The sequence below is a fragment of the Babylonia areolata genome, chromosome 7 (genome assembly GCF_041734735.1).
Source record: "Babylonia areolata isolate BAREFJ2019XMU chromosome 7, ASM4173473v1, whole genome shotgun sequence".
NCBI classification, from domain to species: Eukaryota; Metazoa; Mollusca; class Gastropoda; order Neogastropoda; family Buccinidae; genus Babylonia; species Babylonia areolata.
Genome location: NC_134882.1, coordinates 23,139,617 through 23,152,873, shown reverse-complemented (window position 1 = coordinate 23,152,873; position 13,257 = coordinate 23,139,617). Strand labels below are relative to the sequence as shown.

Genomic DNA, 13,257 nt, shown 5'->3' with positions numbered 1-13,257 from the left:
CCAGAATCGGCCTCTTCTCCCATATGAGGACACACACCGACAGATAAGCCTGCCTGCCTACTCATCCGTCGGTCCGACGGGAGACTCCATCACATCAATATGCAATGGGTGCCACCTGTTTCGCCATACATTATAGTGTTTTATAAATGTAATAGGACACCAAGAAAGCGCTTCATTGCAAAAGTATATACTCTTGCACACACGCACACACGCACACACACACACACACACACACACAAACACACACACACACACACACACACACACACACACATACACACAAACGGAGAGAGAGAGAGAGAGAGAGAGTGTGTGTGTGTGTGTGTGTGTGTGCGCGGAAGAAGGAGGGGGAGAAGGTTGACAGGCGTATCACTCAGAAACGGATTGTGCTTTTCAGTTCATCTCTCTTTTGTCTTTCTGTGTTTGATGAATTAACAAGAAATCAAATCGATGATTTTTTTGCCCACTGTATTCACAGCCCTTACAACCCCTCCAGCCCAGCCAGATTCGGGGCCAGATAGTTTGCTCATCATTATCGGAGCTGTCGTCGGCGTCGTCGTCATCGTGGGTATCATCGTGGGTGCTGTTCTGTGGTACAAGTGTGTGTACCTGAAGCGAAAGCAGAGAGCTACAACTCCCTACACAACCAGTTCCCAACGGTACAGCAATGAATGCAGCTTGAGTTGTAGTTTTTGTTATTGTTGTATTCATTTCATCATTCCCTTCCATCTATCCACTCGGTTATTTATTTATAATATGTTCTTTCAGTTTTCATTTGCTCAGGTTTTAAAATAATGTTTTGATTATTTCAGTTCATCGGTTCACTTGGCTGATTATTTATTTATGTGTTCTTTTAACTTTTCCTTGTTTCTAATTCATTTACGCTCATTTGCCAATTCTCCTCCTTATTTCACCCCTTGAACAGAAGAAGCTTGTACTCAATACAACTATATGCTACAAACATACGCCAGTGCTATATGAAACAAACATGAATTATGCTTTTTATTCTTTTTTTTTTTTTTACCCCAATTAAAAAGGTCAAAGACACCTTCAGTGGGATGATAATATGATTATGTTTGTTCTTTCGAAACTGTCAGGTATTATTACCTTCTACAGATCCATATGTTCATATAATTTACAACTTCTCTCAGTTTTTGACAGGAATATGACAATAATTTCTTTTGAAAATAATTCAGTAGTGATTACTGGTACATGTTGACTCTTTCTATTCTTCATAATCATCAACGGATTCAGTATCAAGTCAGCATGAAAACGTGCTAACACACACTCTCTCTCTCTCTCCCTCTGTGTGTGTGTGTGTGTGTGTGTGTGTGTGTGTGTGTGTGTGTGTGTCGGTGTCTCTGTCTCTCTCACTCTCTCTCTCTCTCAAACACACACACACACACACACACACACACACACACACACACACACACACATCGTAAATAAATGAATCAATCAGAAACGCCATCAGAACCAAAAGAGAGCGTATCTATCTATCTAAAAAAATAAATCACCACGTATGCTTAGAATAATTATATTAAAGCGTTTCGTGGATATATATATATATATATATATATATATATATATATATATATATATAGAGAGAGAGAGAGAGAGAGAGAGAGAGAGAGAGAGAGAGAGTGTGTGTGTGTGTGTGTGTGTGTGTGTGTGTGTGTGTGTTATTACACAGTGAACTAATCGTTCTTGATTGTGACTTACCTGAACAGGTAACTCAAATGTGGAGTCGCCACCACAACCAGAGGAGAGCACTCCTACCGCACCGGAAAACAGCGCATAGTGACTTCCTCCCTTGGAAAAGGGAATCCCCGAAACAGAACCCCCGCCAAAGGTGGTGGTGGTGAAGGAGGAGGAGGGTACAAAGAAGAAGGATCGACAGCATGCATTGTTATGTGGATCGTCATGTTCACACGTATTTGTTATTTCATTGTAGGCCTATTTCATATTTCAATGTATCATATAGTATATTTCATGTACACTTTTTACTGTAAACGCCACGTGCTTCCTGCCCGGGAGGTGTCAGCTTCAGTCTGCATTTATCATTATGATTATCATTATTATTGTCATCATTATTATCAAACAATAAGTCATCAAAAGAAAGGAGTGTAAGAACGCATGTGCTTTTTTTCTAATAGATTTATTGCTTACTTTCGTCGCTGTATTGTCTACAGTTGTAATTATCTAAAGTACTTACAGGATTGATTTCGCGTAAAGATTTTGCTCAGATTAATAACTGTTTACTTCCATGTCCCCATACTTCTTCCCATAATTCTACGCCTGTGTTAAAATGGTCCTTTTCAATCTAAAATATCCTACCTTACTCAGTGTTCTATTAACAACAAATTTTTTATGCATACTCATTTCTCTCCTTTTGCTGATTAAAAAATGCATTTAAGAAAATCTTACTTTCACCCCATTATTCTACGACTGTGTTAAAATGGTCTATTTCAATCTTAAAAACCTACCATATCCAGTATTCTAGAAGCAACATAATTTTGATGCATACTCATTTTTCTCCTCTTGCTGATTCAAAAATGCATTTGAGATAATATTACTTTCTGTTCAGCTATAAACAATATGAATTATAAAACCATTTAGCGTGGAAGTGCATGGCATCTTGAAAGCAGTACAGCTTGAAAAATTAACTGTTTGCAACAACGATAAAATCGATATTTCCACCGGACATTTTCATACATACGCAGACACAGTACTGGCCCCCGTATTCTAAAGCCCTGTAAGACTCATCGTGAGATAGATTTTTAGGTCGGCTAATTATGTGAAACTTGGAAATTATTTGCCAATCCCAACAGATCCCTAGAAATTGAGAACAGATATAACACTGTATTAAGAGGATTCAGTGTCCATCAGCTTCGCGGAAAAAAGTTCGCATGTTGGTTTGTGTAAAAAAAAATTTAAAAAAAAAAAAAGAAAAGAAAAAAAAGAGTGTATTTGGGGAAAAAAAACAAAAAAAGACTTGGGAACTGAAAGATTACAGTGGGAATCGACCAAAAGAAAAAGTCCCCGGGTTCCACGGACTGACTACATTTCCTACCAATGTAAATGAGGCACCACGGCTATTAAAATTAAAAAAGAGCAAAAAGGAAAGTAACACCAACACCAACAAACAAAGGGAAAACAACAGAAAATGCGGGTGGAGGCGACGGTGCTCCGTCAAAGGGCGGCAATTCTTTTCAGGTCACAGCGAACGATAATTCTTGTCGGACTCTGGGCCGGGTTGCATGAGGCGATGTTTGCAGCGCAAAGCTTGCCTGGAGTTTAGATATACGGAATTCACCGTGGAGTTGGCAACATTCGTAGCGACAAGCAAACTTACCATTGCTAAGTTCGCTCCTGCAACCCACCCCTGTTGAACAACGGATGTAAATATCAATTCTTTGAAAAAAATCTGAATGTTTGGAAGGCTTTCATTTTTTGTTTTGTTTTTGTTTTTGTTACGTTTTAGTGGAAATTTCGACAATGTACAATCCACAATGTTCCAGACCTCTGGCTGTTGTATTATCATACCATTTTTTTTTATCTTGTCAGATTGGGCTGTTATTGATTTTTTCTCTCTCGATTCGTCTGTTATTGTAAATACTTTGGCTCTTGCTTCGAGCAATTTCCCCCTGTGGTATTTTGTTAAGACTTTGTCTTGACATGCCCCAGTCTGCCATAATTTTACCAAGTACACATTGCGACTGTGTACTTCCTGATAAATACCGTAATGCAATTTCTCTCTTTTTTTCTTCTTTTTTTTAATGTAAATTTATGACAATCATGGGTCACATGGCAAGAGCTATTTACAAGGAAACAGCTAATAAGAAATTGTTACATTGTATATCTATTTATGTTTATCATACTTGAAACATATGAAATCACATTAGATATATATATATATATATATATATATATATATATATATATATAATCGTCAGAACGACATGTGTTTTGTAACAATAACCATCAATATAAATGTCATTACTTTTGTGGGGTATTCCTTTCCAAACCCCCTCCATTCCCATCAGTTTATTCATTTATCTCTTCAGTTAAATACATATAGTATACACTTGAATTACTTTTGCAATCAGTGCTGAATTATATCAACTGACATAAAAAAAGAAAAGAAAGAGAGAGAGAGAAAAAAAGAAGAAGATTGTGTGTATTAAATTAAGAACTGTTCCATGGTAACAGCTACACCATATCAGTACAAATAATGGTTGAGCTTGGGAACTGGTCCACTATATTGTTCAGCTTATAAGACGATGTGTTGTTGTTGCTCAAAATAAAAAGAGTAAATACAATAAATCTTCACTATGACAGAAATCAAAACACGAACACTGTTACTGTATAAAGAGTGTTGTGGTAATGTTGTCAATGAAGCATATTTATCTGTTCCGTTTAATTTTGATTCGGTCGGTGTCATGTTTCCTTTTTCTGTAACCGCTGAGCGTCATTGTTTTTTGGGTTTTTTTGCTGTCGTCAGTATAATTGATACTATTACCGATACAGTTGTTAATCACGTTGTCTTGGCTGTTTTAATGGGTGGAGAGAGAGAGAGAGAGAGAGAGAGAGAGAGAGAGAGCCAACATTCCACTGCTGCTCATCTTCTTCATTGACTTGAATTATACCCCCCCCCCTTCCTCTCTGTGTCACTTCGTATCTCCCCACTCCCCCTATACACTCCCTTTTGCCCCTCCGCCATTACCATTACACTCCCTAGGGATGCCGGGGATCTTACAGTGTAGATATCATCCCCGCCTTCTACAGATTATGTGTTAGAAAAATCCTCCTTTCTATTGCTCTCTTAATTTCTGCCTTTGTTTCTTCCTTCACTGGTGTGTGCGTTCCATGCCCTCCCTCTCCATCCACACCCCCTTTCTTTCTTTCTTTTTTTTAATCCAGTAAGCCATGACATGTTTCTTTCTCTCTTTGCCGCAGTCTGTGATGTACTGTCAGTGTTATTTTCCATTAGGCTGTGACATAAACACTGGAATGGGCCGTGTCCATTTTCAGTGCTATGTGGCCTTTAAAATGTGTTTTTGTGTGGCTTTGAAGTATACTTTCATTGTTTTTAATGTAATCTGGGGATAATGAAGTAAGCGGAAGGGCTTACGTCCTCAGCACAGCCTTGTCTAATTCGCCTTAAAAATAAGGAGCTTTATGGCTTTGGTAAGATGTCATGAACTGTGTGGGTTTTGCAGGTTTTTTTGTGACAGAAGTTTGTGTTTAACACGGCTGAAAATGTTTATTTAGTTGGGTAGTCCTTATATGGCCCTGTGCGGTCTGGTGGACTGGAAACAGCAATGTCAAATGTCCTTTTGAATATCCCTCCCATTCCAAACCTAGTTCCCCTTTTCACTTAGTTCAACAATGTATCCCTTCTGTTTCTGTCACCACTGTCAGCTCAGTATTTATAATGTTATCACAACAAATGGCTGTGATAGCAGCGATTAAGAAAACTGTTTCATGAAATGTTTTCAATCTGATGTAATGCATAACAGATTTTGCCAAGGATTTTCACCTGTTTTGACAGGTACAGCTGATGCTAGTTATACTTTTTTGTTCGGTAACATAATTTCGTGAAGTGTCCTCTGTGTGTGTGTGTGTGTGTGTGTGTGTGTGTGCGCGTGCGTGCGTGTGTATGTGTATGAGCGCGCGGGCACATGTGCGTGTTTATGTGTGTGTGTTAAAGACGAGAGCGAGCGAGAGATGCTGACGATTTCTTGATTTCATCCACAGTCCTCTTTTTACAACATGTTGGACAGAACTGCAAAAGTAACGCTCATTCTCTGAACAGTCACAACATGTTGGACAGAACTGCAAAAGTAACGCTCATTCTCTGTACAGTTACAGACATATATTGCAGGCATCATTCAAATCAGCACGTGACAAAAGTAAACACTGCCTATTTGAAGTTGTTTTGTTTTTTTAATTAATGGTCACACCGAGTCCGAATATCTAAACGTTCTTCACGTGAACATAACACACTTATACAATATGCACAATCTAAATCGTGTCATATATTTAGTTTGGTGTTTGTCAACATTCAATAATAAATACGATTAAAATCATGATAACATCTAATAGAAGAATAAGTAAATGAAATGCAAGGGGCCTAAAATGAGCACCATATCTTTTATTGCCAACGAACGATAAAGATAACGAGAGGGAGGGGAGAACACGTGCACGAGAGAGAGAGAGACAGAGAGAGAGAGAGAGGGTGTGGAGGCATCTTGGGTCTACTTCGTTTTTGGTCGTTATCAGATATCTGAAAGTGGTGTACGAAGTCCCGTAAACGAGACCTGAGCAATTTCGTCAGTCCAGATCGAATGACACTTATTCGTTCAGCTTAATAAACAAAACTTCTTTTTTTTCGCCCATTCACTCACTCATTGTACACCTACATCTGTTCTAAACGATATAAAACACACAGAAGACAAATAATCAGCAGCATAGAACCACTTTTATTTCTGCAAATACAGTATCACAGGCAGCTCTGGAAAACATTGAGAAAGACATGCAGTACCAGTTAACCTCACTTTCTTCACTGGAACTCAGCAATCCTTGCAGCATTGACTGCTGTTTGAGCGACAGCACATTTCAAAAGCAATGTCACAAATGTTTAATGACTTGACACAAACAGGCAAACCGTTGTCACAAATGTGTACCTACTTTGAAACAACAACACAACAAACACTGACAAGGCAAACTGCTGTCACAGATGTGGAATTTTATGAAACAGGAACAACAGCACAACAAAGACTAAGAAGACAAGGTTTTGTCAGAAATGTTTTAAAGACTTCGGAACAACAACAGCAACAGCAAACCAAAGAAGCGTCATGTCACGTGTGGTGAAGATTCCTTGACATTTGTTGTGCTTCTCCAGACACTGAAAACAACAACAACAAAAACATCGACTTAATACTCTGAATATGAAGAATCCGTGACCGCGCACGTGAAAAATGTCTGGATCAGCTGCTCACATAAACCAAGTCCTAGAATGGCCTCTCACGATCGAATGGACTCTAGGCAACACGACTGGATGCTGATATTTGACATTGTTGCTTATCGTCCAGCCGACCGCAAAGAACCATATCAGGACTGCTCAGCTGAATTAAACATTTTAAACTGTGGATACTGGCAAAGACCCTAAAACTTTGAATGTACTGTTACTTTGTTTGACTGCTTAAACAGTAGGCCTATTTTTCGATATTCTTCCAGTTAGTGCGAATCATGAGCAAGATGTCGAATCATAAGAATACGTTCGAACACTTTACAGGAAGTGACGAATGTGATGAATTATCCTTTTACCTTATCCTCCAGTCACCATTTTGGATGATTCTGGTGACTGATATAATATATGTGCCTCGAACTAGATGAAAGCCAGTGTTTTCCCCATGAGAAATACTCACTTAATAAAAATCGTTGTTTGACATACCTATCGATGAAATCAACAAAGAAAACTGTGGGTTGTACGATGAGACTTACTTTGATTTTTGTTGGACACTTCATATCAAATTTTGTCTTATTTTACAACCCATAGCTTTTTCTATAGACTTTCTCCATCTGTATGTTTTGTAGACTCAACAGTCATCTTTTTCTTATCGTTGTTTGACATAGTGACCTTAATTAAGCAACACAAAAACCGGCAAGGTCTGAACGTTTGTAAACGACACCGCAACGAAACATGGAGAGAAAGGAAATCGCTCTCCACCTCGGCTGAAGCATGATGCCCAACAATAACTTCCAAACTTAAGAGAAATGGCGGTTCACGCAAGTAGAAGTTTCATATTTATAGACTCGTGGGAAGCTCTTGTTTTCTGGATCTGTTGGGCTTGAATCTGTACATAGGATGTAAAACAGTTCGTTTTTATTTTTTTTAATTCGCTTTTACATATTGAGGAATGCATAAAAAGCCATGATTTTCTTTTTATTCATCGTTTAATAAGTCAAAAAGAAAGAAACAATTTTAAGTCTTTTTTTTCTCTCTCACTCGTGTACAGTTCTTTGTCTGTATGTTATCTTAACCATGGACAATTGTTTTTTCTTAAATCTAATATCTTTTCGCTCAGGGTGATTTTTGACGTGATAACTGTTTCCTCGAGGTGTGTGACTCAAAACCCAAGTCGGACTCTTCGTGAACAATACTTTCTGGCTGGTTTTAGAATCTGTTCCTTCATTAATCAACCCCAAACTGAAAATACGTCTGACGGATTGCGAGAAAGTGCAGTCTGTTGGTGGATGACAAATAAACAAGCACACAGAGAGACAGTTAGACACACAGACACATACCGGCTCTGTCTGTTGTCTTGTTCGCACACAAGCCTTATGCAGTACTGATGCAGGTGCGTGCGTGCGTGTGTGCATGACGGAAGTTCAAAAGTGCGCCCTCAGAATGCTTAGGCATATTCCGTAAATCGCAACTGGCTGATCCTTGCAGGGGGATTAATATCCTTTTTTTAAAACTGTATGTGGTGTACATGTATTATATGTGTCGATGCTGGAATACGGAAAAGTACTATATTTTTCACCAAATATACAGTATTGTCTGACAGTTGATATGACAGTTGAGTCTTGTATTTCGCAATTGTGAAAAGAACGAGAATGGATGGAAAATCCACTAACTCGAGCGGCGCCTTTTTCGGACAATATGCGGTAAAGCTTTGCTCTGTCCCGGGTCGCGCTTATGGACTTTCAAAAGTTCGTGCTTTTGGTGTCGCGCTTTCGGACTATTCACGCCATTGGGCTACTGCCCCCAGCGGAAGAAAATCTTGTGGGGGTCTGGTGGGGGGTGGGGGTGACAGGCGGGATGAGGATGGAATGAGCTGTCGCCCAAAGTGGGCAGTCAAAGCTGTCACAGAGAATCTCATCACTAATACTGAAAACATACCACTGTACACACTGTATATGAAGATATACTAATACCATACGGTCTTCGCTAATACTGATTAACCATTTTTTTCTTCTAACTTCTGTAATAATAAGCGGGTTTTCGCTGGAGAATATTCATTCAATACTAGACATTCCAAAGTAAGAAGAACAACAACCACCAAAAAACACAAATGTCAAGAACTAAAACAATCCACGCTTTTCAGAGCACACGCGATAAGGTAACAGCTTAGAAATCATAACATGTCACATGAAAACATGAACATGATTTTTTTTGTTATGAAGCAACGCTCGGGCCATTTCAAAAGGAGACGTCGATCTCATTCAAAATGATTTTTTTTCTCACATTTATTTCTCAAGTTCATGAACTGGTGATTATGCTGCTAATTATAAAATTTTTGTTTGAAAATTAAAAAAGGAAAACCAAAAAGAGTATCACTGTTTCACCCAGAGCAATATTATCTAAACCAAGACCACACCGGACACAAGTTTCGAGCATCTGCCACTTCGATGGTCTGTCATGGGTCGTGACCTATGGATTGGAGATTTCCTTATACTGTAACAAGTCAAGTGACTGCACACGCACACGCGCAAAACAACATGCAACAACAAAAAACAACTAACCCACCCAACATTTTAAGATATTGCTTCTGACGTTCAGCTAAGGATGATCACTTTCAAAGGGTTTAAAAACTTCAGTTCAACTGAAAACAACAGCCTCAATTTCTTCGTTTTCGTGGTCTACGATAAGAGAAAAAAAGTGTAGTTTTAGATTTCAGCAAGGATGGATCGTAAGAGATTGGTTTCTAGATGTAAAACAGAAACAGTCACGACAGTTTAACGACGTAATCGAAAAAAGTACTGGAGCACTGTCAATATGACTTAAGCTACGCTACCTTTGGTTCAACCTGTTGTGTTGGGTGGGAGGTGGTGGGGTATACACAGCTGTCATCCACACACTGTCTGAAAGACAGACACACATTGTTTGTGCAGCAGCCTGTCTGGGTGAAAACAGTGAGGACAAAAGGCACATTTTGGAACAGTATTCAATTAAAACAAAGAGAAACTCTTAGTGCCTAAGAGGTTGAATAACAACTTCCACATTTTAAAACAGTAAGACATAATGAGTACACACGCGCGTGTACGGTGCGCTCGTGTGAGTGTGTGTGTGTGTGTGTGTGTTTCTCGATGTTTGGGGAATTTTCTAAAAGTTTTTTTTTTTAGTTCTGGAATCTAACTATTCTTCAAAACACACGCCTGCAAAGCAGTATACTCTCACAATCCTGAAAACAGAAGCCAAAAATGAATTACTGTACACTGAAAACAATATTTCACACATCTGGGGAAATTATAAAAAAAAGCCTCGTTTGGGAAATGAAGGAAAGCATGTATTTCCTAACGTAAAAAAGACAAGACGCCAGATCCGTAAACCAGGTTTCACACAACATTGTACTGAGCTAAGGAACATGACGACCAGCGGCATAACTCATTCACTGGCACACTTGCATGGCATAGGAAAGACATTGCTGTGTCTGTTGTGCAATTTTTGTCATAGTTTAAACAGGAAACTGAAGTTCACAAAAAAACATACTACTCATTATATTCCGTTTGGAAGTCTGTCCGTGCAGTAATTCAGCTACATAAAATTAATGTCAGTGTAACATGTGTCGACAGTGTCGACATGTAAAATCGTGCCAACTTAGTTTCAGTTTCAGTTTCAGTAGCTCAAGGAGGCGTCACTGCGTTTGGACAAATCCATATACGCTACACCACATCTGCCAAGCAGATGCCTGACCAGCAGCGTAACCCAACGCGCTTAGTCAGGCCTTGAGAAAAAAAAAATAAAGCTTACATAAATAAATAAATAATAATTATGATATTAAAAACAACAACAAAAAACCAAAAACCAAAAAAACTTAGTAACCTATCAATATGCTGAATAAGACATAACTTATCTTAATCTGACAGGTGTATTGTCGATTAACAGGATATTGTCCATATGTTTACATATATAGCCCACACATGTTTAACAACTGACAACTGGCTTGTCTGTGCCGAAAAGAAAGCTTTCTCTTTATATTCAGTCGCCATGATGCCATGCTTTGGCGTATCTTCCATGACATGTGTGACTGAAACGTCTGATATAAATAACATCGGAATTTTTTGTACAATAGTTACAATCACACGCGTACGTAGGCCATATTCGTACGTGTGTATACACGAAATGCTCACGCAACCTTCTCCCCCTCACACACACACACACACACACACACACTGTGCGCGAGCCAGCGGTGACAACTGTTGCAAACGCGCATATATATACGTGTGTAGAAACACTTTTGTATGCACGCACGCGTATCGCACGCGTACACACACACACACACGCACACACGTACGCACACACGTAACATCCTTCCCACCACCGACACACACACACGCAGACACCTCCCCTCTCTCCTTCCCTCAGTTCAATCACCGCCACACAAAGAATGGTCCGTAGTTCCATCATCGCACTGTCTTGGGTCGCGGTGACCCCGGCCTGCCGTCAGAGGAGTGGTGGAAAGCGTCTGTGCTCACGGAGGTCTGCGCTCTGCTCAGCCTCAAACCCAGGGCCGTGGGGGGCGGTCTGGGGGGGCCCAGGGGCCCGTGCATGTCCCAGTACTCCGCCCGCTCCATCAGGTAGTGCCGGCCGAACTCGGACAGGAACTTCACGTCGTCGGCGGCCATGTGGTCGGGAAACTCTGTGGGTTTGAGAACACGTATAATGATTTATCAAAACTCTGTGGGTTTGAGAACACGTATAATGATTTATCAATACTCTGTGGGTTTGAGAACACGTATAATGATTTATCAAAACTCTGTGGGTTTGAGAACACGTATAATGATTTATCAAAACTCTGTGGGTTTCAGAACACGTATAATGATTTATCAAAACTCTGTGGGTTTCAGAACACGTATAATGATTTATCAAAACTCGGTGGGTTTCAGAACACGTATAATGATTTATCAAAACTCGGTGGGTTTGAGAACACGTATAATGATTTATCAAAACTCTTTAGGTTTCAGAACACATCGTATAATGATTAATCGAAACTCTGTGGGGTTCACGACACATCTTGGAATGATTTATTGAAACTCGGTTGGTTTGAGAGCACATCGTGGAATGGTTTATTGAAAGTCTCTGGGTTTGAGAACACATCGTACAATGATTTATGGTAGTGTGCATTGTCGAACAAGCGTAGTAACTATTTGTTAATTCAAATATTGATCATTGCGTGTTACACTTCGAACATAATTTTGGAAAATATTGTATCGTAGAACACGCCTGGTAACTCTTGCTCCTTTAGGATATTGATAATTGTGTGTTCGAACGTTTTGTAAACGTTTTACCGTCTGAACTGTGAATATAAATGTGGAAAAATATTGTTCATTGTGTTCATTCTGTGTTACACATGTCTCAAATTCTGTTCGAACATATCGTGAATGTTTTATCGTGTGAATAGTATAACAAGCTTGGTAACGTTTGCTTCTTTAAACGTTGTCATTGTGCACTACACGAGTCTCTTTTTTGTCAGCTTGGTTTCTCAGAGTTTGTGTCTGTCCGTCTTTCGTGACAGCAAACAGGGAAACGAAGTTTAAAAAAAACATCACACATGGTTAACCGATAAACCATCCAAAAATTGCTCACATACATGCATGAAATTACTCAATAACTCACATACATAAGTAAGTCTGTCAAAAAAGAAAAAAGAAAAAAAAAAGGATGAATATTTTTCGGATAATATCACTTTTTCACTCCTCTGGGGGAAAACCCCCAGTGTGCATCCTTCCTGAAGGTGTCCAAAGTCAGCGGAGTTCTGTCCTGGTTTGAAATCTTGACGACATGAGGAATGTGAACACTGCATCCATTTCACAGCCTCTTGTTATCTTGGCGTTAACACACCACCACTCAGACAGACACTGCATCCATTTCACAGCCTCTTGTTATCTTGGCGTTAACACACCACCACTCAGACAGACACTGCATCCATTTCACAGCCTCTTGTTATCTTGGCGTTAACACACCACCACTCAGGCAGACAATGCCATAGCCTCGGGTTCCTGGCTTCTTGCTGTATATAGTCCAGCAGACCGCACAGGACCATATAAGGACCGTTAAGCCATACAAATGCTCAACCACGTCAACACAACTGTCACATCTACAAAAGCCACAAAGACAAAGAATGTTGCAGTATAGTAGAACAGATCCAGCGATCATACTTTCAGTCAGAAGAAAGGAAAATGGGCTGTTCCAACTTACACGAAGAAATAAGTAATATTTATGGGATTGTTGGTAAACATGAACAA

General features: G+C 39.5%; 1 protein-coding gene and 1 long non-coding RNA gene across 2 annotated transcripts in view; one reads left to right on the top strand and one right to left on the bottom strand.

The window, feature by feature from the left end:
* The first annotated feature begins 484 nt into the window (after window positions 1–484).
* Window positions 485–4,603, top strand: LOC143283908 (uncharacterized). The gene is made up of 2 exons (XR_013055466.1): window positions 485–659; window positions 1,731–4,603. It is a non-coding gene; the product is annotated as an uncharacterized LOC143283908 (long non-coding RNA).
* Window positions 4,604–6,221: 1,618 nt separating this feature from the next.
* LOC143283803 (uncharacterized) overlaps window positions 6,222–13,257 on the bottom strand; it is an 88,068-nt gene continuing 81,032 nt past the window's right edge. Inside the window, exon 24 of the mRNA XM_076590173.1 lies at window positions 6,222–11,651. Coding sequence (XP_076446288.1) covers window positions 11,416–11,651 — 236 coding nt within the window. The 3' untranslated portion in view covers window positions 6,222–11,415. The remainder of the gene's footprint in view (window positions 11,652–13,257) is intronic.